This window comes from Micrasema longulum, unplaced genomic scaffold (genome assembly GCF_059751315.1).
Source record: "Micrasema longulum isolate JH-2025_06_02 unplaced genomic scaffold, ASM5975131v1 h1tg001562l, whole genome shotgun sequence".
NCBI classification, from domain to species: Eukaryota; Metazoa; Arthropoda; class Insecta; order Trichoptera; family Brachycentridae; genus Micrasema; species Micrasema longulum.
Window position 1 is genome coordinate 248614 of NW_028278745.1, and position 26002 is coordinate 274615.

Consider the following 26002-nt stretch of genomic DNA (forward strand, 5'->3'; position numbering starts at 1 on the left):
ATTAATTAGTAAATCAATAGTGTTTACTAATATTTTGAAACTGCATTTTATAAATTGATCAGTTGGCTTGCGACGAAAATAAAGGAGAATAAATCGAATTCTTTCTTTCATATTTAAGGTGGTCAGCGCAGAAGTTAAGTAACCCACAAACACGTGGAACTGAGGTAATTGCATTTAAAGTTTTGCCATGTACCATGGGGTGTTGTACTGATAATAGTGTGAGCAGTACCATCCATTAATGAACGGGAAAAGGTGGGTTCAACTTTTTGTGGGTTACGTCACTTCTGCGCTGACCGCCTCATTTCAGTGTAACAAACAGTGTTGCCAATCACAAATTTTACAAAAATCTACTGAATTTGAGATAAATTCCATAGACGTTACAGTAAAAATTAAAATTTAATACGTTTTAAGGGAAAATAGCTGAAAAATCTCGAAGAATTAAAAAAGGTCACCTAACTAATCAAAAGTAATATTTTTTTAGCTCTCCACTGATTTTTCCACAGATCTATTGATGTTTTTGTCATGGCTACCGAAGTTCACTTGAAGCATGTTGGTAATATATAATATTAATAGACAACATTAACATAAATAACAAATTTTATTAGCATGTTTCAGATAAATAGGTGTGTAAATACAATAAATAAATAAATTAGCGCTTATGTACGAGTGTACATCATCTTTGGTCTACTTGAGATTACCAATAACGGCGTGGGTGAAGTCGATGGTGTTAGATTGGCCACCGATGTCCTTAGTTCTCACTTTGCCTGCCTTCAGCACTCTGAAAAATTAACAATAGTTGAAAAATTGGAAAAGAAATTCACATGTTTTTGAAGATTGTTAATTATTGTGAGGATATTATTAATTTAAAGCACATAACATATTTTGTTTACACAACTAATTAAATAAATAATATTTTGGACTCGAATTTTCCTACATGGTTTAAAAATAACTGGTAATACTACATGTTTATTATTAAATATTACACGGGCTATGGATATCTTGGGTGATCAACGGTGTTGTACCAAATCTGCGTAGACAGTAGTGGTGTTATCATTTTTAAAGTAATTTTAAAAAATGAATTAAGTTTTATGAATAGGTATTCCAGTAGTTTTTCTATCACTCTCGCAGACGCCTCCCCCTGTGTGAAAAAGACAATTGCACATCAGGCTGATTATGCCTAGCTAAAATTTACAAAATCGAGGCCTAGTTTTCCCGTTTCACCTACCCAAAAACTGACCCAATTTGTTTTTTTTTAAAGAAAGAGTATTAGAAAGATATTTTCCGTATTGGCGAGTTTCGCTTTTTTCAAAAATAAATATCGTATTTGTAAAACGTGCATCCAAAGAAGGCAGATAAAACTGGGCGCTTTTAAGGGTTTTTTTATGGTCCTAGCTCCTATAAAAGACAATAACTTATATATATATAAAATCGGGTTGTGGTCCTGTGGCTAGTGTCTCGGACTCATGGACCAAAGGTCTGTGGTTCGAAACCCACTCTACCCTAACTTGATTCCATTTTTTAATAGTGAGTTATTTACAACTCGTTGAAAATGGCCCTCAAAATTAAATATTTGGGTAAATCATAAAAACGCAAATACTTCTTTTAAAAAAAAAAAAACGGCCTTTTAGGATTAAAAGTGCTAATAACTAAATTACTTTTGCACATATTTCTACAGATAAGTTGTATAATTTTTATAAGCTTCATACACCATAATTTACAACAATAATGAATGATACGAATACACTACAATATATGAGAATTTTTACGTATTCTTTACTTGTATTAATGCAAAGTATGGAACTACAAAACAAATTGGAATATTGTAACCTCAATGTAACCCTTCATAACTTCATCAACTTTATAACTTCCGCAGTAAATTCAGTGGTCCTAGATTGACCTCCAATATCAACAGTTAACACTTTGCCAGATGATAGTATACTGCAACAGGAAAAATTCTAATTACGAATCTAAAGACAAATTACAAAGTGTTTTACTTCAAGAGGGGCGCTTTTTATACATATTTGTGGCAGAAAGAGATGGACAATTGTTATCAGCTTTCTACCACTTTTTATTTTTCGGTAAAGTCAAAAATTGTGCGAAGGTTTTCACGGTCACTGTTATCAATATTATGTATCTTTTTTGGGTGATACCGTGTATGTTGGATTTGATCCGACGTTTCGGCTACCATTGCAGGAGCCATCTTCAGGGAAAACCTGAAGATGGCCTGTTTTCCCTGAAGATGGCTCCTGCAATGGTAGCCGAAACGTCGGATCAAATCCAACATACACAGTATCACCCAAAAAAGATACATAATATTCAAAAATTGTGTTCATTTATTTTTTTTTAATTAAAAACACCAATACACAAATTTACTAAACTAACCGATATGGATTGGTATATAAATATTAATTAATTAGATGTTTAAAATAATATTAAATTATAAACAACAAAAACATGGAAACAGATTATTATTTTCCTAGCGAGACAAGAAATTGCCGCATAGGTGAGCTTCATTTATCTAAAAGTGAGCTTATTATTTATTTTTGTCTGTCTTTGCTGTAAGAACACATTGACCGAGCTGTCTTTGGATACTTCATTGTTAAGCTGAAGCGTCATTGGTATTAGTGAAAAGAAACCAGTGTTGATTGTATAGTTTTCCACGGCAAATAAAGTGGCTTAAACCTAAAAATGAAAAACAAACGAGAGATGAAAAACAAACGAGAGATGAAAAAACAGAAAATCATCCCACTCTTTCTGCAAAATAACTCTCTCTTAAATTTTTTGTTAAACATATTATAATTATTACGTCTGCTTCATAGTTAGAGCATATAAAGACGTCCACAAAACGACTTCAAGCCCCTCTGTTGGACAACGAGGTCACGTGCTGTGTGGATGAGTGGTTGGCAGGGGCCGGACAAATGCTCTACCAGTGGTGGTATTCTGGATCTTCTCTACCCCTAGAGATTGATTAATTTGAAGATTTTTATTTTTTTAATGCGGTGACACTTTGCTTCATATAATGGCCACACTGATAGTTAAACGTCAAATGATGTATAAAACTGCTTCAAAAACAGAAATAAAACTTATACGGTTTGGTCAATTCAACATAATAAAGTGTTTTGGGTGATGCTTAAGGTCGCAAAAATGTTCTAAATGAAAATATTTATGTTTTCGACGTTTAATCACCAGCGTGGCCATATTATGAAGCAAAAATTTGTCGCATGGAAAAAATAAACATCCCTAAATTAACCACTCTCTAGGGAATAGAGAAGATTCATAATTGCACCCCTGGGCCGCGATTATGAACGGCTATCGATATTTATGTACGAAAGTGGGTATATTTGTATGAAAAATCAAAGTATCTTCGTCGGTAACCGATAATTGAACATGTTTAGAAAAAAAAATGGTAAACATATTCTATTTTTCATACAGAAAACTTAATTTTACTTTGTAGATAAAATTGAAGATAAATTTTTACTTCACATCGTAATCGAGGACCTGGAAGCTATAGAAATTTTGGAGCATCGCTGTAATAAGTGGATACAAGTTCAAGGGGACTACATCGAAAAAAAAGATACAAAAACTTATCATCTACTTCGAAATAGGTCAGTGGAGAATATCAATCAGCTTTTGTATATACGTAATGCAACAACAATTTCTAACTAATATTTCTTCATGCATTTAATCGGAACTGAATTCGATACATTTTCTTAGAGCTAAGTTGAAGTGTCTAATACATTCAACAAAATTTTGTCATAAAAATTACTAAGTAAAATTGTTCTAATACGAATCACGAACTATGAAGAGTAAAATAGAATATTGTAGAGTGGTGGTATACCCTTAACATATTCAAATCAAGTTTGGCAATGACAGCGTGAGTGAAGTCTATAGTGTTGGAATGGCCTCCCAAATCTTTTGTCCTCACTTTGCCTTCTCGGAGTATGCTAGAATTAAATTGTATAAAAATTTCAATTAAACTTTGTTTTTCAACCATAACACTTTCTAGAAAGCGAATCCAATAAGAATATTTTTAATATGTCCAAATGTTAGTAGACGAATATTATTTATTGATGCGGTCGAAGATTCTTTCGAATTATATTGTCTACGACTAGAGCACAATTGAAAGAACTATAAAAAAAACTTCACGGTCACCGGGCATAGCAGGACGCACATTCATAAATACCCAACGCGTTATCCATCATGGATGCTTTGGTATCACTCAGAAATATGTCTCCCATTCGGAATGTTTTGGAGGCGCTCGTTATTAATTAACACTGTTTGTGAGATAAGTTCTAAATTAACCTTAGAATGCCCACAGATGCTTAATTATGTCAGCGAGTGTAACAATATAACATTGATTTGGGTACCTGGACACTCAGTCATCGACGGTAACAAAGTAGCTGATGGATTGGCAAGGCTGGGAGCTGAGATAGCCCCCACAAGCCCTGAGCCTTACGGTGGGTTGCCTCAATGTGCTCCCCGTAATTTTTTTTTTTTATTTATTTATTTATCATTGAAATTTATTATATAAATAAAAGACGAGTGATACTTTAATCCACAAATTTGGAATATCCAGTGACCGGTTTCATCACTTTCCCGGCATCTTCGAGACTGGTCTCCTGAGACCTGAGACCAGTCTCGAAGGTGTCCTTAATAAATAAATAATGCTCTGGCAAAAACTACCTGGTCAGCACCACGCAAAGGATCTGATAAAGGGGTGCTCTCAAAGGTGTACCTAATGAAGCTCAGCCGAGATCAAATGAGGGTTATCAGTAGAACCCGCCCAGGGCACTGCAGATTGAACGAACACCTTACTATAGTCCTTAAAATGTAAAATGATTAGAATGACAGCTGTCAAACTCAAATCAATAGTGATGGGAAATTACTGATCACTGATCTTGTACCGATCAAATCGATTTTATCAGTTTTTTCATGCAAACATGAAACTCTGTTTCTGAAAATTGATTAAAAAAAACGCAAAAACAAGCCTATTATAGTGTGTTGAATACAATTATTCACCAAAAATAAGACATTTATACTTTTTTCGTGAACATTATCAAACGATTTTTTTTTTTATTCGATCAATTTACATTGATCAATTTGTCCCATATCTAACGTTTTTGCAAAATGATATAACCTTGTAAGAACGTCATTAATAATTAGGCTTATTTTTGTTTTTTTTAGTTTTAAAACTGATTTTTCATTATTCATTATTCACCAAAAATAAGACATTTATACTTTTTTTGGGAACATTATGAAACGATATATTTTTTTAATCAATCAATTTACATTGATCAATTTGTCCCATCTCTAACGTTTTTGCAAAATGATATAACCTTGTAAAAACGTCATTAATAATTAGGCTTATTTTAGTTTTTTTTTAGTTTTAAAGCTGATTTTACATATTTATGTTGATTTGTATGTCAAGAATTGTATTAAAAAAATTAATTAACTTACCAAATACGAATGATTTTTCGTGTGTCAATATAAATCACTCCTTAGACGTTACTACAAAGTTATGTCGTCAGTTTTTCTGACAACTGTCATTCTAATCATCTTAAATTTTAAGGACTATAGAATTAACCTTTTTGAAACTTCTAGATGTAGGTTATGTAGGTTCTGCAGTGCAGATGAGTATACACATTTTATGTGAATGTGATGCTTTATGTCATAAAAAAAACCACTGGTTATACCTGAGGATGTTAAAGAGCTCGCCTTCTACCTAATAGCCCGATACTTAACGGATCTGTACTTGAAGGGGGAGATTTAGCAAAATGAGAACTCTCACCTTCCACGCAGTAGTCAGACTCTTTAAATACCTGGGCTTGGAGGGCGAGAACTATTCACGGGGATCTGTCACATCTTCACAGATTGCAGTGACGTCAGGAGCTTGTATAGTACTGACCCCCACTTCAAAGAATAATAATAATTGCCTGCTAACGTCACTCAGCACAAACATTCTTGTTTTCATTTTAGTATCTCGGCTACGCCATAAATGTCTTATAAAAGAATTCGGCTTGTTTTGGTTATTACTGGGGTGGATAACACATCAGGTTTCTCCATCTGGAATGTCTGCTATTTATGAAGTCACTTTTGGTGGATTCCGAGACATCCCGAACAGATAACGCGACAGGTATCTACGAATATGCTAGCGGGACACGCAAAACACAATTGGAATGTATGGTATCTTACTTGTCGACGGCGGTTTTGATCTGCGTTGCGTAGCTGTGCAAGTTAATATGGGATAGCAAGTTGACAGCACATAGTAGCATTGCTGTCGGGTTGGCGACATTTTTACCGACAGCTTCGGAGAAGGTGTGACGTGCACCCTGCAAATGAAAAAGAAATTAATTTCAAATAAATCCCCACCATCAAATAAGTGGAGACGAATTTAGATTTCTTGAGGTGAGACTGACTGGAACTCAAAACCGAAATAAATAAAAAAAAGTTTGAAAATTGAAGGGAAACTAAACATAATAATAATGACAATATTTTGAGTTTGTCCAAATTTTTGTAGACAAGGACTGGATTCAAATCCCTGGGGAGCTGCTCATATTAACATATTACACATTAACATAAAAACAGAATTCTGAACTTTAAAAAATCATCATTGTTTTCCTATCTGCACCCAGCGGTGCATAGGGCACTGCATTGGTATGCCAATTGCAGCGTATCTAGATCATTTTTGTTACATGGAAGGTAAGGTGATCAGTCTTACGCTTCAGGTGCTAAACCAGAGGCAATTAAATATAACAGTGTAATTATAATTATATTTCATGTCGACTCTACCTGGAATTGAACCAGACTCCTGGCTGATGGCAAAACGATTCATCTATAGTTGCATCGTTTTGCCGTAATACGGCTCAAAATATTCTACTCTCTGAGATCTGTCATATGGTAATTAAGATTATTTTTTATAAAGCTTCCTAACCAATTGGCAACTTGGCGTAACTATGGAAAAGTTCTGATTTAATTTCTATAAAACATTTTAAAAGCGATTATCTCAGTTCGACCTTTTTGAGATGCATCGTTTTGCCATAAGACAGGAGCAGAGACCTGAAACATGGTAAGCGAATGGCTGACTACACTACAAAGCCGACTAATCCTAACTCGATTTTGTTTTTCATGATTTTTACCTGAGAGTAGCCACCGAATGGAAAACACTTGTCCAGGATTATATTAGAATTATTTATTTATTTATTTTATTTATACTTCCCCTTGTCCCTGCCTTGCAGACGATGAGGAGGGGGAATTAGAGCGACAGTGAAAGGGACATTGAAAGTTGTAAATGTAAATATTTGTTTGCGCTTTTCCCTACTGAATTTGGTTAGTAGAGGAAGAAATATGATAAATTCGTAACAAAAAAAAATTGCTTGCCTCTATCTTGAGTGAATCCGAAGAATGACATTTAGTCTTTAAAACGGATTCGGGTATGTGGTGGATGCTTTCAATGTAGTCCAGGATTTTGGTTCTATATCACACACAGAACTGTATCGTCCATCCGACTGGACACAGACAACTTAAATTTCACAGCCTACATAATATCATTTAAGCTTCTTGAAAATCATACCAGTCTAGTTTTGTTCGTCTTCCCTAAAACAGCGATCGTCAACAGTGGCATTTTTGCTTTAAATCCCCTCAAATGATTCTAGTATTAATATTTTCTCACCGGTTCGAAGACTACGCAGCGCGCGCTGAAGGAAGCCCCCGCCACCACCCCCGCCCCTCCCACCAGCCCCGAGGCCAGGTTGTCCACGATGTTGCCGTATAAGTTGGGGGTAACCATGACGTCGAACTGGTGAGGATTGGACACCATCTGCATGGTGCAGTTGTCCACTATCATCTGCTCGAACTGGATCTTGGGGTACAGCTTGGCCATCTGTGAACAACTCGCATTTAGAAGGAGATTGGAATAATATTATAATAATACAAATATTGTATTTAGTTTCATTCCACTTTTATTTACAATTGTCACCAGTGACCGGGTTTCGTCGTGACTGACATCTTCATACTGGTGGCAGACTAAACAAATTCTTGTTACATACAAATAAAGGCAGACATTGTCAATCATGATTTTATATAATATAAAATATTGCCCAGATAAAATAATATTCAACAATAATTTATTTAAAAATAAACAGTGAATTTAAATAATTATCGCTAATTTACTTAGAAACACTTTTTTTTCCAGGATTTTCATATTTTACAACGATTTTAACCTAAAAACTGGGTGAATCAAAAAAGATTATGATTTTTAAGTAATTATTAAATATTTAGCAAAAGTATCGAAATACTGGGTTTCCGATATTTGAAATTGTAATATTGAAAAAATACCGGTGTTAGAAAAGTCCGATAGTCAATGCTCCTATAAATATCGCAAGCAGCTTTATTCCCTCGATTGAACGTGAACAGAAGGAGGTGTTGAAAATGCGCACATTCGTCTACTTAACATTCCATTTTGAAGGCATGTAATCAAATATTATATATTTATATATATGTAACAATACTCGCTTACAGATTCAAAAACTATCCTCACTCAAATGAAAGACAACCCCAAAAATACAACACATACAAATAATACAATCACTAGATCCTCAACACAAAGACAACTTTAACAAATACAAACCTATACCACTTTCGGACCATGGGATTTTGAGTATTATGCAATTAAAATCTATAACCTACTTCCACTGTCTATTAAAACAATTAGAAATGAAAAAATGGTCAAAAAGGCTATAAATAAATGCATAATGGATCTGGGTAGAAGTAAAATGGATTGTCTCATTCGCCCAAACCAATATTGAATCGACTGCTCAACAAATATAAATAATATAGGTGTACATAAATTAAATATAAACTTAAATACGTAGTGTTTAAAACTGTCTTAACATTTTGTTAATAATCTCTGTATATTAAGTCTTCTTTGTTTATTCTCACATGTAAAAATACTTTTAAAAAAGTATATTGTTAAGTGTCCTCGGCACGGGTAACCCCAGTGAGGTCACATTATTTTTATTATTAATCTTTGTTTATAATGGAAAAACAAATGAATAAATAAATAAAAGCAAACACAAAATCTTTTAGAGAAAATTTTCTTTTGAGTGACGTTAAACCTTCACCATTTTGTTTTACTTTTGGTTCTCATATTTGGATTTGGAAAAAACAGACATAATTTATGTCAACACCTAATACATTAAAGATAATCTTCCCTCAATGTTTGTTTACAATTAAACTTTGTTTTTTTTTCCACATCTGCCTCTAAGTGGAACATGTAGACATCACCACACGCTTCCAGGAGACACTATCACCAGCCAGCAATCTCGCCTCTCCCACGTCAATCTCGCGTCCCTTAGTTCCGCCGAATAAAGTCGAACAATTGTCATAGGTGGCCGCCTGCCAGGACAACAGAAGTCTGCAGGAATTCCTTTTGAATCGTACCGAAGCCGAGTTAAATAAATCGATATTTATCTATAATATGCTAGTTGGAAACAGAATATAAATATTTGCATTTGTTCCGAGATTGGCAAAAAAAAAAAGCAATCAAAGCGTGACGCCATTTCACCGTAGCAGTAGGCAGAGAGGATAGAATGCCATAACATTCTGTCTTTGCACACAAATCTCGCTTTCACTACATTCATACAACTTCTCATTTTACCTCAGTACAGCTTTTTAAGAAGAGGCCATCTCCGAGTTTCATGATGTTAGCTTTGTGAACAGCGGTCACCTTCTTGCGTCCATTCTTAGTAGCGTAGTCAAATGCAAACTTGGCAATCCTCTGTGATTTTGTCTTTGTAACTATCTTCAGACACTCCACGACACCTAGAAAGATAAAAAAATTATTAATTGTGATATTAATTCATTGTGAAATTGTATTTAAAAAAAGTGTAAAACTGAGGAAAACTCTGAAGTGAGGAAATGAAAAATGTATGGAAAAAATGAAATTACATAAAAATATAATTATTGTACTAGACTATACTAAATATACTGCAGAAAAATTGTAAGAACTGTCATAATTGGGGATTATTCAATGATTTAATTAAAAATATTTTGCATTTTTTGAAGCACTACTACAAATCACTGATACATTTTAAAGTAGGTTTGAGGTCTTGGATCAGCATGGAAGGAACAGATAGACACATTCTTTAAAAAATCAATTAAAATTAAAAATAAATGCATTCTGCAAATAAATCATGTTTTTTGTAATATTAGCATATGTTAATTTAGTTTTTATATTCTTTTTCTTTTCCTTTTTTTCGTGTTCATGTTATGCGATATATATACGCTATAAACTTTTTATTAATCAAAAAAGGAATGGCCCACGCTCAGACGCTGAAGTCTTTGTGGGCATTTTTTCAAATTCATGTTATAGCTTAATTTTAAGATATATTTTTCTAAAGTGTATTTTTGTAATTATATCTCTTTGTAATTAATATGTGTATGGAAAAATAAACAAATAATAAAAATAATAAAAAAACTAAATGTGTTATTTTTTATTGATTAAAAAAAATATGTTTAAATAATTTTATGTAGGTATTTAACCTTAAAAACACGAAAATAAAAATTTAAATTAGCATAAAATGCATTTAATGATTTTTTGCCTAAATATTAAGAATTTTTATTTATATGGTATCACTTTTTTTAGTATAGCACAACAGAATTTCAACTGTCATTTACTTCGTTGCAAAACTGTTTCACACTTTTATGATAACTGTTTGAATTATCTTCTTTTCACATAATGTTTATAACTTTAATTAATATTTCTAATGCCAAATTTTCAACATGGTAATTTATTGATGTAAAGACTTTACTATTCGTAAACATGCGTCAACTGCATGTCACTATTTATTAAAATGACAAAATTAGACACTTAAACAAAATGGTCAATTACACTGCACCTACTTTGAATTTAGTTTGAGACAACAATTTACACATTTTTTTATTTACCTCGATTTTATTCTCAATTCACGCGGCGGCGCGCGGCTCATTGTCTTTCGACAGATCGAATGAGTTTTGAAAAATTTTCAAAGTAAAACCGGGGTTATGAAAAACGTAAAAAACGTTAATTGGGGGCAATATTTGAATGAGAATGTATGGAAAAAAAATGGGACCTAAATATTTCCATGTAAAAAGCGGGAAAATGTAAAATTAAGGAACGTTAAAATGAGGTTTTACTGTAAATGTTAAATTCATAAATAAATATAAAAAGTTTTTTTTTAAAAATTAAATCGGCATTCACTTCGTAACACTTCATTATAAATTATTATGAAAATAAAACTTTGTTATCAGTGTTAGAGTGGGTTTTCTGTAAATATTAAATGCAATTTTATTGTTCTCGATTTTTAAGGTTAAGTCTAGGAAGTTTAGGGAATTGTCATCATTGGATTCCAGGGTGAATTTTATATTGTGATGTAGGAGATTAATGTGGTTAAGGAAGGTTCTAGTTGACGGGATGACCCTTGATAAAAACAGCGGATGTCGTCCACAAAACGGATTAAATCTTAGACTTACTTATTGCAACTTCCACCTATGTGCTAAATTTTAAGAAATAAATTCGACTTAATGCTCTGTCCATGTTTTCATATATGTACTTAAGATAACCATCCATTCATATGCCAACACCTTAGATAAGGAAAAAAAACCCCCTGCTCTAAGTTTCACTGATTAATCTGTTTATTTTTTGTTTAGATTCGATGACATTATGAACAATATTCTGTGTTTATTATATTAGTTTTATATCACCCGTCGATGGGAGGAGTGCTCTCCCGAAACTATAGTTGTGTTTTTGTAAAATAATAAAATTGTGTAACACTGATAACAAAGTTTTATTTTCATAATAATTTTAAAAGTAGCTTGACGATTGTCAAATTATTGTCGGGGATTACCTGGTACGCCCTCGTGTTCCAAGGCGGAGTACTCTCCTTCGGTCTGCTCGCGGATGATGACGCAATCCACGTTGGAGTGGCGACTCCTGACTCCGGGAAGAGACTTGACGTGGACTACGTTGGCATACAGGTCCAGCTCATTGCGCAGTTTCATGTTCAAGGTCTGGAGTTCTCCGGTGTGGGAAAAGTCCGGAGTAGCGAGGATACCCTATACAAACAATTAAAATTGCTACATGAAGTCATGGTCTCCCGGTTATTGCAATTTGTAACAATATAAGTCTTTTGGCAACAGCGCAATGTACTATGCAAGTATCATTAATTTTTGCATTTATTGTAGAGCTGTCAGTCAGTGCAGAAGTCTTGTCCGTCTTCAAGTATTTGTTGGATTTAGTGGTGCCATATCTTCCTCAGTCTTCCTCGTTTTCCACATTCATCAACATTCGCACCCTAGATCCTTTTAGTTGTTCGTTCAATCGTTTTCAAGCAACAAATTTTGTTCATTTTGATGAAAACGCAACAATTATTAACGATATTTTTTAACATAACTTTTTTTATATGCAATTGGGCCTAAGGAAGATATTTGGTTTCAAATCTGTACTATTTAACCGAGAGAGAAGCTTTATATAAATCAGCGGTGAAAGCGCTCCTTCCACACAGCGAAAAACATTTCAAAAACTAGGGCTTTTCCTATCATTTTTTTGTCTATTTTTAAAGCGTCTTGAATAAATGATATCACAAGTACCACATTTTGGTGGAGACAAAGATTATACTGTTTCTAACCTTCAGGCAAATTCTATTCTTGGTAATAGACTTGGCAACATCTTCCAATGGAGCACTGAGAGTCGGATTTACCTCCGAGAAAAAGAAGGTCTCAAAATCAACAGGAACGTTGGCTGCCTATAACAAAAATAATTCTTTATTAAATCAAAAGTACATGTATATTACAAAAGCACCCTTAACTCTATGAGACCAAAAGACCTATATTGAGTTGGGATACAACATAATTGAAAGGAAACAACAAAGAGATACAACAAAGTATTGTCCATTACTGGCCACTACTTTTTCCCATTTTTCGGGCAGCTTACGAATCCCGTGTTGAAAAAACTGAACATCTTTTGAAGCGATCCAATTGTTTACTTTTTCATAAGACCAGAAGTGCTGGTCAGCCAGGCCGTGTGCCATTGATCGAACAAATGATAGTCCGATGAGCAACGTCTGGAGATTACGGCGGGTTAGGTAGAACTTCCCATGTTTCCAACTATGTCTTGACAACTTTCGCAACATGGGGTCGAGCACTGTCATGCTGCAAAATAACTTTATCCTGTCTCTAGTTGTGTTGTGGCTGTTTGTCTTTCAGAACTCGGCTCAAACGCATTAATTGTGTTTGAAAACGATCACTCGGTTTTAATAACTCAAAATACACTTCGCCAAGCTGGTCCCACCAAATACAGAGCACGACTTTAGAGCTGTGAATATTCAATTTGGCCATCGACATCGAAGCATGGCCGGGAAATTTGCATGATTTTCTGAGCTTGGAGTTATCGTAATAGGCCCATTTTTCGTCCCCAGTCACAATGCAATGCAGAAATCTCTTCCGTCTTTGCCTTTCAAGCAACTGTTCACAAGCAAACAAACGCCGTTCGACGTCTCTTGGTTTCAACGGATACAGCACCTAATTTCCTTACTTCTCAATCATTTCCATGGTTTTGGGGGGTTTTGAAATTGCTTATTGAGTCACTACCAATGACCATGCCAATTCTTCTTGACTTTCGACACGATTCTTCATAAAGTAATGCCTCCAGTTCTGCATCAAAAATCTTCTCTCATCCACTGCTGTAACTATCTTCGACGTGAAAATCACCGATTTAAACCGTTGAAACTACTCAAGACACGTCCTTTCACCAATGGCCGAATCATCGTAAGTATTTGAGAGCATTTGATGAGCTTTAGCCGCAGGTTTCTTCATATTGAAGCAAAAAATGAAAACCTCCAGCAAATGACGAAAATTGGCTCATAAACTGAAATTTTCAATCGAGAATAACTTTATGATGCAGACAAAAATAGACTAATGTTTCTATGAGGTTATGTTGACAGATGACAAGTTTATTGCACGAGGTGTATAATCTATTTACTTCGACCACTACTTACTCCTAAAGCCATCTACAGAAAAACAGTGGAAGAATAATTAAATACAGTTACTATTACATAATTTTGAATTATCTGTCCTTACCGCTTTTGAATACATACATTTAAATTTTATAATAAAGATACCAGTTTTAAAGATGTCGCAATAGCAATGAGAGTCCAAATTTTGAGATTTACTTATTATTTAACTTTTATTTCTATGATAAATTACAATGAATGATCACCGAGAAATTTCACTTACAAACTCGAATCTTTTGAGAGTCTATTGAGAATTATTTTAAAAACTGTATACAAAATTAGAGGACTTGTTGAAAATAATATCAAACAAAATAAATTGGAATTAAAAGTACATACTTTGAAGACTTCTTGAACGGAATAAACCAATTCAGGTCCGACGCCATCTCCTGGTATGAGAGTGCACGTTGTCCTGCCTTCATTTTTACCCCTTTGCTAAAAATCATCAAAAAAATATTACAAAATAATATTGGTTGTGTAAAGCACTCCTTTCGAAGGTATTTTTTTGTAAAATTCGACGTCTTTAATATCCAGACTCGAGATGCCAGCATCCAAATTATTTCAAGACCGGCAATGCGATTCAAAACACTTACATGCACTATTTTTTATGAACAAATTATCGTATCAAATAGTCTTAAAATTTCGAGACTTGGTCTCAGCCTTGAGACTCAAATTCGTGACGAGACTGGAAGCCCTAGTTGGGACTGAAGATAATTTTTTTTTTTAAAAACAGTCATAATACATTTTTAGAATTACCTAAGTACAAATAAAATTTTGGTCGAATTTCAACACACATAGTGTAAATATTTATTTTACATTATTTCCAATCATCATCATCTTCAAACCCTTAGCTGCACACGATGATGCGTAGGGCACTACAATGTTAAATAAAATGCAGCGTGTCTTGATCATCTGTTACAGGAAGGTAAGTTCATCAGTCTTAAACTTCAGGTGCCAGTCCGGCAGAATAAAATAATTTGACTTAAAACCACCTTTAAAAAACCTTCAAATATTATGTGCTGACCTTTCCAGGAATCGAACCCGGGGCCTCAAGCGTGGTAGGTTGAAAACACTCGCCCGGGATTTTGATTCAATAGACACACACAGAACTGTATTCTAAATCTACCCAGACAAAGACCTTTACTTGCAATAAGTAAACAGTTTTTTTTTCATGTTCTGAATACAAAACATTATCATTATTTTCCTTTTCGCACCTTATGGTGCATAGGGCACTGCATTGATATATCAACCGTGGCATATCTCATTATTTTCTTTTGTTACATAAGATGGTCAGTCTTACGCTTCAGGTCTAGGGACTGTGAAATATTGGAGCATAAAAACACCTTTTCAAATAAATATTTCATGTCAACCATGTCAGGAAACGAACACGAGACCTCTTGAACAGTAGGCAAACGCGCTGACCATTAGACCACAAGGTGAACAAAAATAACTGAAAAAAAATCTGTAAAAAATATACAACAATGATGCACATATTACCATGGTTAGGTATTTTGGAAATGAAAAATTAGTGACTTTAGAAGGGAAAACCTTCATGCGAATTTGCTTCTGAATCAAAATTAAGGAAAGCAATATGCAGTAGGTAATGTTATACAATCATTAGAAAAAATACTATATTTTGACTAATCTAGAGATCTGATTAATGACAGGATGTATGGATAGAAAAGCAGTCAGTATTAATCAAATTCAGTACCTTTTTTATGAGAAATATAATATCCTTTTCACCAGTATCTATATATTATAAGTAAACCTAACTTCGCAACACCATAATATTACATATTATTATTTCTGATGTGCCATATACCTTATTATAGTTTTTAAATATAGTAAAACAAGCATCTTGCACTTCAATCATTTTCATAAAGCCACATTAACATATTTTACTAATATATCACCTAATTTAACAATTTTTTAATCTGATGAAAAGAAAAATAAGTCAAATCAATCAGCGTTTTTCCTGCTAAGCACAGAATTGTTATCTTTGTAATAAATTTCCTAAAGCATTAATTTTTTTTTAAATTTTTACTTAAATATCACTATGGAGTGGTTGGCATTCGGTAATTGCAAGGATTTACATCAACAGTTGAATTTTTTTTTTTTTTTTTTTCTTAAAACCAATAGGAAATTATGAAAAGAAAATTTTCCTAACTCATGGAGGCCTTTGTAATGTAATAGCTAAGACATTTGACTCACACACGGAAGGTTCCGGGTTCGATCCCAGTGAGAACAAAAAAATTAAATGTGATTTTTCTCAAACCTGGGTTTTTTGAGCTGTAGTTTACCACCGTAATTGGGCCCTACTGGCCTGTTACGGTGCAAAAAAATTACTATATTTTTTTTATTACAATATTTTTTTTTTATAACAGAGCAATTTGTGAACCGCATATTACTTAGATGTATTAACAATTTTAGAACCATAATTTAAAAATACAGCCACTCTTTCTGAAACCTGTATAAAGCTATGGTATTTAACCCTTCAAGGCGCAAGTTTTTTTTTTGTGAATACAATGATAATTTTACAGCGCATCAAAAACATTTTTTTTCAAACAACTTTAATTTACAATATTTCAGTTTGTCCAAATGTTTAACTTTAATTTAGATGACACTTTGAAAACCATTTAGTTTTCAAGAAAATTGGAAATATTCAGTGATCTCAAACATTTGCAGTCCATTTGGTAAAGTGATATATTATTATAGGTTGACCAGCCTAACTTGGCAGTTTGGTGAGGGCGCTAGTATAGGATGGACAATGTTGTCAGGTGTAGAAATAATTGTTAGTTAAATGTTTTTATTTATTTAATTTTCTTAGCAAAAATATCTAACTGTGACAATTTTAATTAATTTTATTTACATTTTATTTAAATAAGCATGGTCTATTCATAATCAAATTCAAGAAATATTGTAATTATGGTTTTTTATGGAATTCGATTACGCCACGTCTTTCTCGGTCTTTCTCGCTTTCTGCATCCATCAATATTAACATTGTAAATCCTTTTAGCCGTTTGCTCGCCGTCCATTCGTTCCACATGTCCAAAGCTACTACCTTTTTTAAAATTCCCGTTCACTATTATATTATTATTATATACTAGAGTAGTTTATTAATAAATGTTAATTGAATTACAAAGACAAGTGTTGTACGATTAAACAATGAACTGCAATTAAAAAAAGTACATTATATATACTAGATAAAGTTTATACATTGAAAAAATAATTTAATTAAAGTGTTTAAACCTGACAAAACAAAACAATATGAAGTTATAAAAACTGACCAAATAGAAAAATATTTTTTCAAAATAAAACAAACACAAAAAAACTTGTTTTTTTTTTTTAAATACAAAACTTGCTTAAAAATATATAAAAATACTTTCATACTTAATTTAATAGAAACTGAACAATTCTTTTTTAAACATGAAATAAAAAATAAAACAAAAATGGTTAAGGCAGATACAGTTTTTTTTCCGAAAAAAATCACTAACATGGGTTAGTTAAAATAACTATCCTGACAGCACTCAGTTATAAATAATACAACAAAACTGTCATGGCGGCAGCTCGTCTTATCAAATTTTCAAAGGCAATTAATGGCCCTTTCTGCAACTTTTCTGATTCACAATATTGTACAACCGCGTAAGCAATTGTTCTAACATCACCACGCACTACTTTTGATGATCCTGACATATTATTTAAAGAATAATAGGAAGTACATATAGAAATCACGCACGATGCTTCACCTCGAATGACTGTTTGCAACTAAGTTGCAAGGTGCGGGGAGTGGCAAGGTGGGGGGTGTAAGGGATTTTAGTTATTAAATTAGTCAACTGCCACGTAAGGCTGGTCGACCTCTAATATATATCATCTTTTTTAAGTGATCCCGTGTAAGGATTCATCTCCAGGGAAAACTATGTGTAATATGGAAAAAATTATATGTTTATGTACTAGTAATTTGTACCAGTGCAGTAGGCAGTAGGCACATTCAATGTCATTTTTGCCGTGTGTAGTGCCCCGGGAACCGTATTCAGTTCAATTCAAGCCCGCTGTCTTTATTTAAGTTATTTAGGAGTTTTTTTTATTTTCTAAACAACACAGTTTACCCTGAAGATGGCTCCTGCAATGGTAGCCGAGACATAGGAACGAATCCAACTTACACGAGATCACCTAAAAAATACGATACATATTGATAAAAGTGACCGTAAAAGTCTACACATTTCAACAAGTTCAATACAATAGTGTATGAGACACCGCCCTAATCGTAGGCGATCTAAAAAAATACCACATTTAGCATTTGCGCATTAAAAGGTTAAGAAATAAAAAGTAATACGTACATTGTAACCATCCCTATACATTATTCCTTGCTGAAAGCATGAATAGGTAAGCACACACACGCGTAAACTCAACCAGAAGCACAAAAACACATGCTTATTATAAGTAAAATACAAAACTTACAAATGTAGAAGTCGATCGGACTTATGAGAAATTACCACAAGTAAGATCTTCACACTATTAATTAAAATATGTAATAATCCAGGCATTGTAAAAATAATCCGTATTAAAAGTATTTTTAAATACTGCATACAAAAACAATAGTTTTTTTAATAAGAGGTATATCCAGAAAGTATGTTCCGTTTGACAGGGTAAAAAAAAACAAGAACAAAAAATTTTTTATATCAAAAATTTAAATATCCCTCTTTACTTTTAGCCCACAATTTCATGTGATTTTTTGCGTTTAATTTAGACGGTAATAATATTTTACTGTCACATAACTTTACACATTGTCACATTGTCTTTAATACTGATTTAAAACGTATCACATTATATAAATTCTTCCAGGGTAGGTTTTTTTGTTGTTTCATTAAAGCATATATTATTTAACTTTCTTAAGCGCAGTTTCTCCGGGTGGTTAATTCGAAGACGGCGGCTGGGGACAGAGTTGGAGGCGAAATTTGCTAGAGGCCATAGCTCGATATGGGCTGTAGCGCCATCGGAAAGAGAGAGATTCTGGCTTTTAAGAGCCAAAATCACTCGCAAACTAGTGGAATTTCGTAGGCACTAGTATAGCTTTGTATTCCCTCTTCATAAAAAGAAGCCACCTGCTTACGTTCCTCAGTAAGAGTTTTCGGCACAAAACGAGCACAAAGTTTTCGAAAATCCAGTTCTTCATTAACAATTTCATGAAGATTTTTTAATTTTGGGAAATTCCATAAAGAGAGCAGAAATTGTGAACTTTCAGTTTACATTTTAATTTAATTTTTCCATTACCTGCACAAATTCATTACAAATCAAAGATGGACGCCCACTTAATTCATCTTCATACACATTATCACAATCTTTATTGAATTGTCTTTTATACTTATTCTCATCTTTATAGGTTGGTTGGTCAGTGCTATACAAGCTCCCGACATCACTGCGACCTGTAAAGATCTATTGTGACGGAACCCTCCAAGGGCAGGTCTTTAAGGAGCCTGACTTCTACTGTGTGAAAGGTGAGAGTTATCATTTTGCTAAATCTTCGCTTCCAAACCCAAATCCGTAAAAAAATATCGGGCTATTGGGCAAGGGGCGAGCTCCTTAACATCTTCAGGTTTGACCAGTGGTGCCCCGAGGATAAGCTTCTTTTATGATTGAACTGTCTCAACCATTTCCTAACCATTGAATCGCTTATCACATATTTTCCATACACCTCGCAGATCCGTTAATGAATATGGATTTGTTTAAAATTCTTTGCATTGAGTAAACGAATCACAGACCTTATCTCAAAAGCAAAGGCATTTTTAATTTTTTTCGGTATTTCAAACAAGCACCACGAAGTGTACGCAACAGTCAGCTAACTCATAATGGCAACAAATTCTTCTCAATAGGTCAGAGAAAGTACCGCATAACTGCGATCGCAGCGCTTTGTCGGCGGGAAATACAAACGAAACTTACTTTCTGAATACAACTCACAATATTATGAATTACAAATATAGTAAATTAAAACCATTACAAAATGGTAATTTGAATCATCACAAGATAGCCAAAAGGCCATCTTATACAAAGTAATTCAGACAAAAAAGTTATAGGAACATAGTTTTTTCATGGTATATATAAAAATTAGCACATTATTATTCTTTTAAAAAAATTGGTCTTGATTACAAGAGAACTACTTGTTTACATTGTTGTAGTATTTTTTTAATAGATTACTTTAAAAAATAGCTATATTATAACATATTGGGCCTTACTTATAAACCTTGTATAAAGATACCCCTAGACATAGTGATATAATGTTGGAAGTGAAATGTTATTCCTTGGTGTTTTGTATTACAGTGTGAAGAATTTGGAATCAATTTAGCGCTTCTACGGTTAATTTTGAAAACGTCCAATCAGTGAGTTTAAGTCCAAAATGTTACCTACAAAAAAATATATACATATCGACCCTTCCTACGCAATGTTGAAATTATTTTCGTCCCATATTTTTAAAAATTCTTAAGAAAAACTTACTCGTAATAACGCTGATTTTCTAGAAATAGCAGAAAAATAATATGAGATGTGTACAACATACCAGGGGTGGTATTCCAAACGCTCTCGTGGCCGTATTATCTTGTGTATTTACATACAAATACACGAGAAAACTGTTTTTCTCGTGCCACGAGAGCAGTTCAGAATAGCACCTCAGTTGCGTTAAATAAATTCCCTATGAACTTTTACATTATGGTTTACATAAATAGTATAAAAAAATACAAATCATTACGCAAAAAAAAATACACAAGTAAAAATTATTATTATTACTATTCATTAAATTCACAATTATTTATTATTTTCCAGGACACAGGACTTGATCATCATTAATATTCAGTATTTAAAAATATTAATATCAAAAATGTGAAAAGAACCTACAAAGATATTAAAAAATTATGACTAATGATTTTCAGAGTGTATCATGTAATTCTATGCCTAAGAAGGGTCGATTTGTGTTACAAAATCAATTTTGAAACAATTTAACAAAATTTCTCAAGTTTGATGGTGTCTGGTTTTAAACTTGGGAATAAAACATTTTCAACATACAATTTTAAAGCCAAAACAGAAATATTGATTTTAGAAAAAATATTAGTATTAAGTAAAAGATAAAAATTGTTTTTTACCTAATTTTCAATTATCGGTATTTCTTTCTACCATTGCGCAATTTTCTAGTTTTGTTTTATTGACCAAAAAGAAAAACGAATCACCAAATAAATACATTTCACACTAGTTCATCTAGTGACTTAAAACAATGAAGAAGTTTCAAATATAATTACAAAGTATTTTGTTTTCAGTATTGCCATTAAAACATATTTTTGTACTTAAATTTATGAATATACTTACAAAATATTGCGAGTTTCATCAAATTTTATTGGTTTTCATACAGCATCTGCTAAATCCATATTTTTCTTTATTTACAGATAATTTCATCCATAAAAGATCTCCAATTGATTTTATATATTTTAGTAAGTATGTTAACATCATATAGACTGAATTCAGAATGTTAAAATCATAAATATATAATGTGAAATAAAAAGTTTAATTGTATGATTTAAATAAATATAATTTACACTACGAAATACAAAAGAGATTATATATTTTTAAGACTCACCAAGCCAATTTACAAGGTTTGTCAGTGTAATAAACAAATAATAATCAAATTTTGATAAAATTATTTGTAATAAACAATAAGAATGTTTTATTTCTTGTATGGCTTTTGGCAACAATTTCACTGTTTTAAGTCAATAATGTTTTAAATATGTTTATTTTACAAATATTTAAGCATATTATTATGAAACCACTCTGATTATACAATCCTCTTCAGCATTTTCCATTTAAGCCATTCAATTTGGATTCCAAATTGATATTAAAACATTATACATTTTGAATGATGTAATTCTGCATAATTAAATAAGTTCTGTTACGTAAGCACAGAACTAAAATTTCATTTCAGAGCGCCCATCCTTTTTCAAACACTACAATTGCACACATTGATGAATGATAATTCATAAAATTTTTGGTCCATCAAACCGGATATTATCATTTTTTTGTGATTTAATTATGTTTTGTTGGTTGGAATATTGATCATTTATCAAAAGATGCTTTTATGTTATTTTATTGTCGTGTTTTTGATAAATATCAAGTCAGTTCTTGGTACGATTGTCGTTTCTTTATTCAATTCTGGACTCAGAGAAAAAAATGTCATTGATTCCTTGTTGCAAAGATTGATGTAAATATATTCAGAGAAGTGGTTTCCCAATAATGATAAAGATAGTAATGCAAAAGTAAAAGGATTATAGAACACACATGCAAGCAAGCTCACCGGGAAGGTAACAAGTTGATCCGACGGAATACCTACATCTTGACAGTTATATACTGTACTGTGAATCCCCCTCTTACCAAATGTTTGGGAACCCTGGAAAAGAGAACAGTTTAAGTGAATCTTATTAGTTTTGTTGTTCTGTGTCAGGGCGGATACAGTCTTGAGTGTAAAATAGAGCGAGGACAAGTGTTTTTGACTCAATGGCTACTCTCAGGTAAAATTCCTGGAAAGGGAAATCGAATGGTGATAGGTTTGCCTCGGAGAGTAGTGGTTGACGCTGGGGCTTCGATTCGAAACTTGAGGATCTCGAAATTTAGAGTCTCGAGACATTTTCAATATCGAGACTCTCGAGATGCTAGTAATGAAATTTCAAGACCAGCAGTATGATTCCTAACACTCTCTAAAGGGTAAGCAAAGCATTGCTAGCGCATAATTTACATAGTAATGAAAATATATAATGATGACAATATCATATTATATAATACAATAATAAAAATGAAGGCAGAATTTTACAATCTCAGTGATAGCGCAGGCAACTCTAAGAATCCAATGCAAAAAACACACTCGCCAGGTCAAAATTGCCAATTTTAATAAGACTGAGGCTGGATCAGTGCTGGATCAGCCGAACATATTTTTTCTTAGCCTTCTCTGGAGCACGGTGGCTGCTGGTTGCTAGCCGACTTCACCCTTAACCATTTGTTGATTGAAGAATATTTTTCTGTTATGTTATTTTAGTTAAGCTATTGAGATCTATGTTTGGTTATATAGGGGTCGGTTGGTATGTTTTGTATTTATTTGAATAAAAAGTTTAATTAAAAGTATGTTTTGATGTGATTTATTTACTACATGCACAATTTTTAAACGAATTATCATTATTATGGAATAGTTTCAAAGTCTCGTAATTTTGAGACTTGGCCTCAGAGTCTCGTCTTAGTTTCGAGACTTAAATTTGTGTTGAAATTGGAATTCCTAGTTAACGGGTTCTTCTACCATGTGGTCCTGGATTCGATTCCTAAATATTAGGTGGTGCAAAGTGCAATATTTCATTGTTCCTGGACTGGTGCCTCAAACGTAGAACTGACCACTTTACCTTCCATGTAACATAAATTATCCAGATATGCTGCATTTGATGTACAGATGCAGTGCCCTATATACTACTAGATGCGGATAGGGGAATATGATATTATCTAACGATTGCTAACAAAAATATGTCAATCAGAGCTAGACTGGTAACAAACAGTGGAATTTCAGTCCCGACACTTATGTATGGAAAAGATGCATGGAACTGGCAGAAAAAAAATGAAAGCAAAGTAAATGATGTTGAAAAGCAATCACTTAAACGAATTTGAGAGAAATCAATGTATAAAGAGTTCTTTTTCTTTCCACTTTCATTCTCTACGTGGACATATGGCCACCATCAGTCGACTTAAATCATATCTCAGAACAGTCCGGCCTTTCAAAGCACCGTCAAATGCAGTCGGTAAATAGTCGCTAATGGTCCTCCATCCAATAAATCAAGGGCGCTTCACAAAGTGATTCTAAAAATATTGATTTTAATGTAACTTAAACTTTTTAATAAAACAGTATTTTGCTTTCACATGGTAGAGATTTGTTTAAATAATTTAGAGAACAGGTGGGTTTCAAGTTGTTTCCAAAACACCACTTTACTCTTACAGTTTCACACTTATGCTGGGAGATCATTATATGCTATTGGGCTTGCGATCGCAAATACGCGTTCACACAATTTATTGCAGTGATTGCGTACAGGTATAATAACTTTTCCTATCGCCATAGATGTAATTGGGCTTGTGATGGCAAATACGCGTTCACACAATTTATTGCAGTGATTGCGTACAGGTATAATAACTTTTCCTATCGCCATAGATGTAGCTGATCTAAGCCTAAGATGTATGTCAGCAAGTTTATCTGGAATGCATAGTTCTTTTAGATATTCCGGAGCAGAGTTGTGCAGTGACTTATACATAAGCCAACAGTGTTTGTATTCCACCCTCTGTGGAAAACATAGACATTGCAATTTTCAAAATTTTGAAATTATATGACTGAATATTTCAAGTATTAACTTTGTGGTCAAAAATTTTACTAAATGTTATAAAATAGTTGTATATAACCACATATAGAAATATTTACTAACATTAATTAAGAAAAATACATTTATTTTATTAGTATATTATTGTTATTATTAATTTCAAGCGAGCAGCTTAAAGCTGATATGCTTAAATCTATTTAAATGAAAGTTAGTTGTTGGCGCACTTTAACTTTTCCGAAACAAATCTAGTCCATGTTTGAACCCATTGAGACTACACATTGAGATCAGCTCTTGTGGCAGCTTATTCCAACCATCAACAACCATATTGCTCAGGAAATGCTTCCGTGGAATTAGATTGAATCTCGTTTTCTCCAGCCTGAGACTGTGGCCTCGAAGACGAGCATCTTGTTTAAGCTTAAACATGGGATCCAAATTTGGACAGCTATAGTGGCTGTTGAATATCTTGTATGTCTCTATCAGGTCACCCCTTCCTCGCCATTCCTGCAGCGTTGTGAGACCGAGAGTTTCCAGTCTCTCCACATATGGAAGCCGTTTTAGTTTTTTTATTCACATTTATTGAGACACATGTCCCAACTCTATGGGACTAAAAATTTGGCGAAAACAAATAGTAATATAGAAAGAGGGTCAAGAAAGAAGGCATGATCAGATAAACCAAAATCTCACAAAAATACACAATCGAAGGTCATGTATGACAAAATGTAAGATGGAAGAAGCTGGGAATGCACGTCAGGAGAGACACATGTCGCGTTCCATCTTCTCCGCCAACCCTAAGGATAAATGACATGATGGTAATAGTGGTAGCTAACAAATTGAAAGAAAAAATCGTAAGACCATTGGTAATTCTTTTTTTAAATTGGATAGTAAGATTTTTACATTAACTAAAAAATACTTTGAAAGTATTATTTATAAAATTACTAATGTAAAGACTTTTTTTGTTTATAAGAAGAGCAGTAATAGTGATTCACTATTTTATTAACCATTATATTGTATTAAAACTATTTTTAAATGACAGTTGATTCACTAAATTGCATTTGGTATGCAAAGATAGGTTTTTAAAAAAGTAGGTTCTTATTTTTTAAATAAATAAATAATAATTATACCGAGGTCTCGTGTATCGTAGAAAACCTTAATTTATTCTGTTATCAATTAAATAGGCATCGTTAAAAATAATCTAAATCTTGGGAAAAATGACAAGAGTGGTGAAAGTATATACTAAAATTTATTCGTTATAAAAATTCGTACCTGGATTAAGGCTCTGCAGAAATTTCGACTGACTTGTGACATTTTCCGATTATGAAAATGTAAAATTGAAAAAAATCTCGCGGAGAGCCTTCAACCAAAGACGTAACAGTAAAAAGTATTGCCAATATGTAAATTGTTTTCCTCATTAAAAAAAGGCGGTATATCAGGAAATTGTAATTTTTGGATTATTGATTTAAAATTCTTATTTAAGTCAATTTACATCTCGATGTTTTTATTGTATTTTATTCTAGGAATAAATAACGACAATCTTCTCTAAAACTATTTTAATCATTATAAAAGTCATAATAAATGTTGCCATAA

General features: G+C 33.0%; 1 protein-coding gene across 2 annotated transcripts; it reads right to left on the reverse strand.

The window, feature by feature from the left end:
* Window positions 1-579: 579 nt before the first annotated feature.
* Idh3b (isocitrate dehydrogenase [NAD] subunit beta, mitochondrial) lies at window positions 580-25976 on the reverse strand. Of its 2 annotated transcripts, none has more exons than XM_088236483.1 (9): window positions 25682-25976; window positions 22408-22464; window positions 14382-14477; window positions 12663-12779; window positions 11883-12090; window positions 9656-9819; window positions 7670-7879; window positions 6193-6329; window positions 580-778 (listed from the first exon to the last, which is right to left on the reverse strand). In XM_088236483.1, the coding sequence occupies exons 1-9, from the start codon at window positions 25721-25723 to the stop codon at window positions 685-687; spliced, it is 1125 nt and encodes a 374-aa protein (XP_088092609.1). In that variant the 5' UTR covers window positions 25724-25976; the 3' UTR covers window positions 580-684. The 2 variants fall into 2 exon arrangements, with proteins under 2 accessions (XP_088092609.1, XP_088092608.1); XM_088236482.1 differs by having other exon boundaries at window positions 22372-22464; window positions 25682-25811.
* Between the last annotated feature and the right edge of the window lie 26 nt (window positions 25977-26002).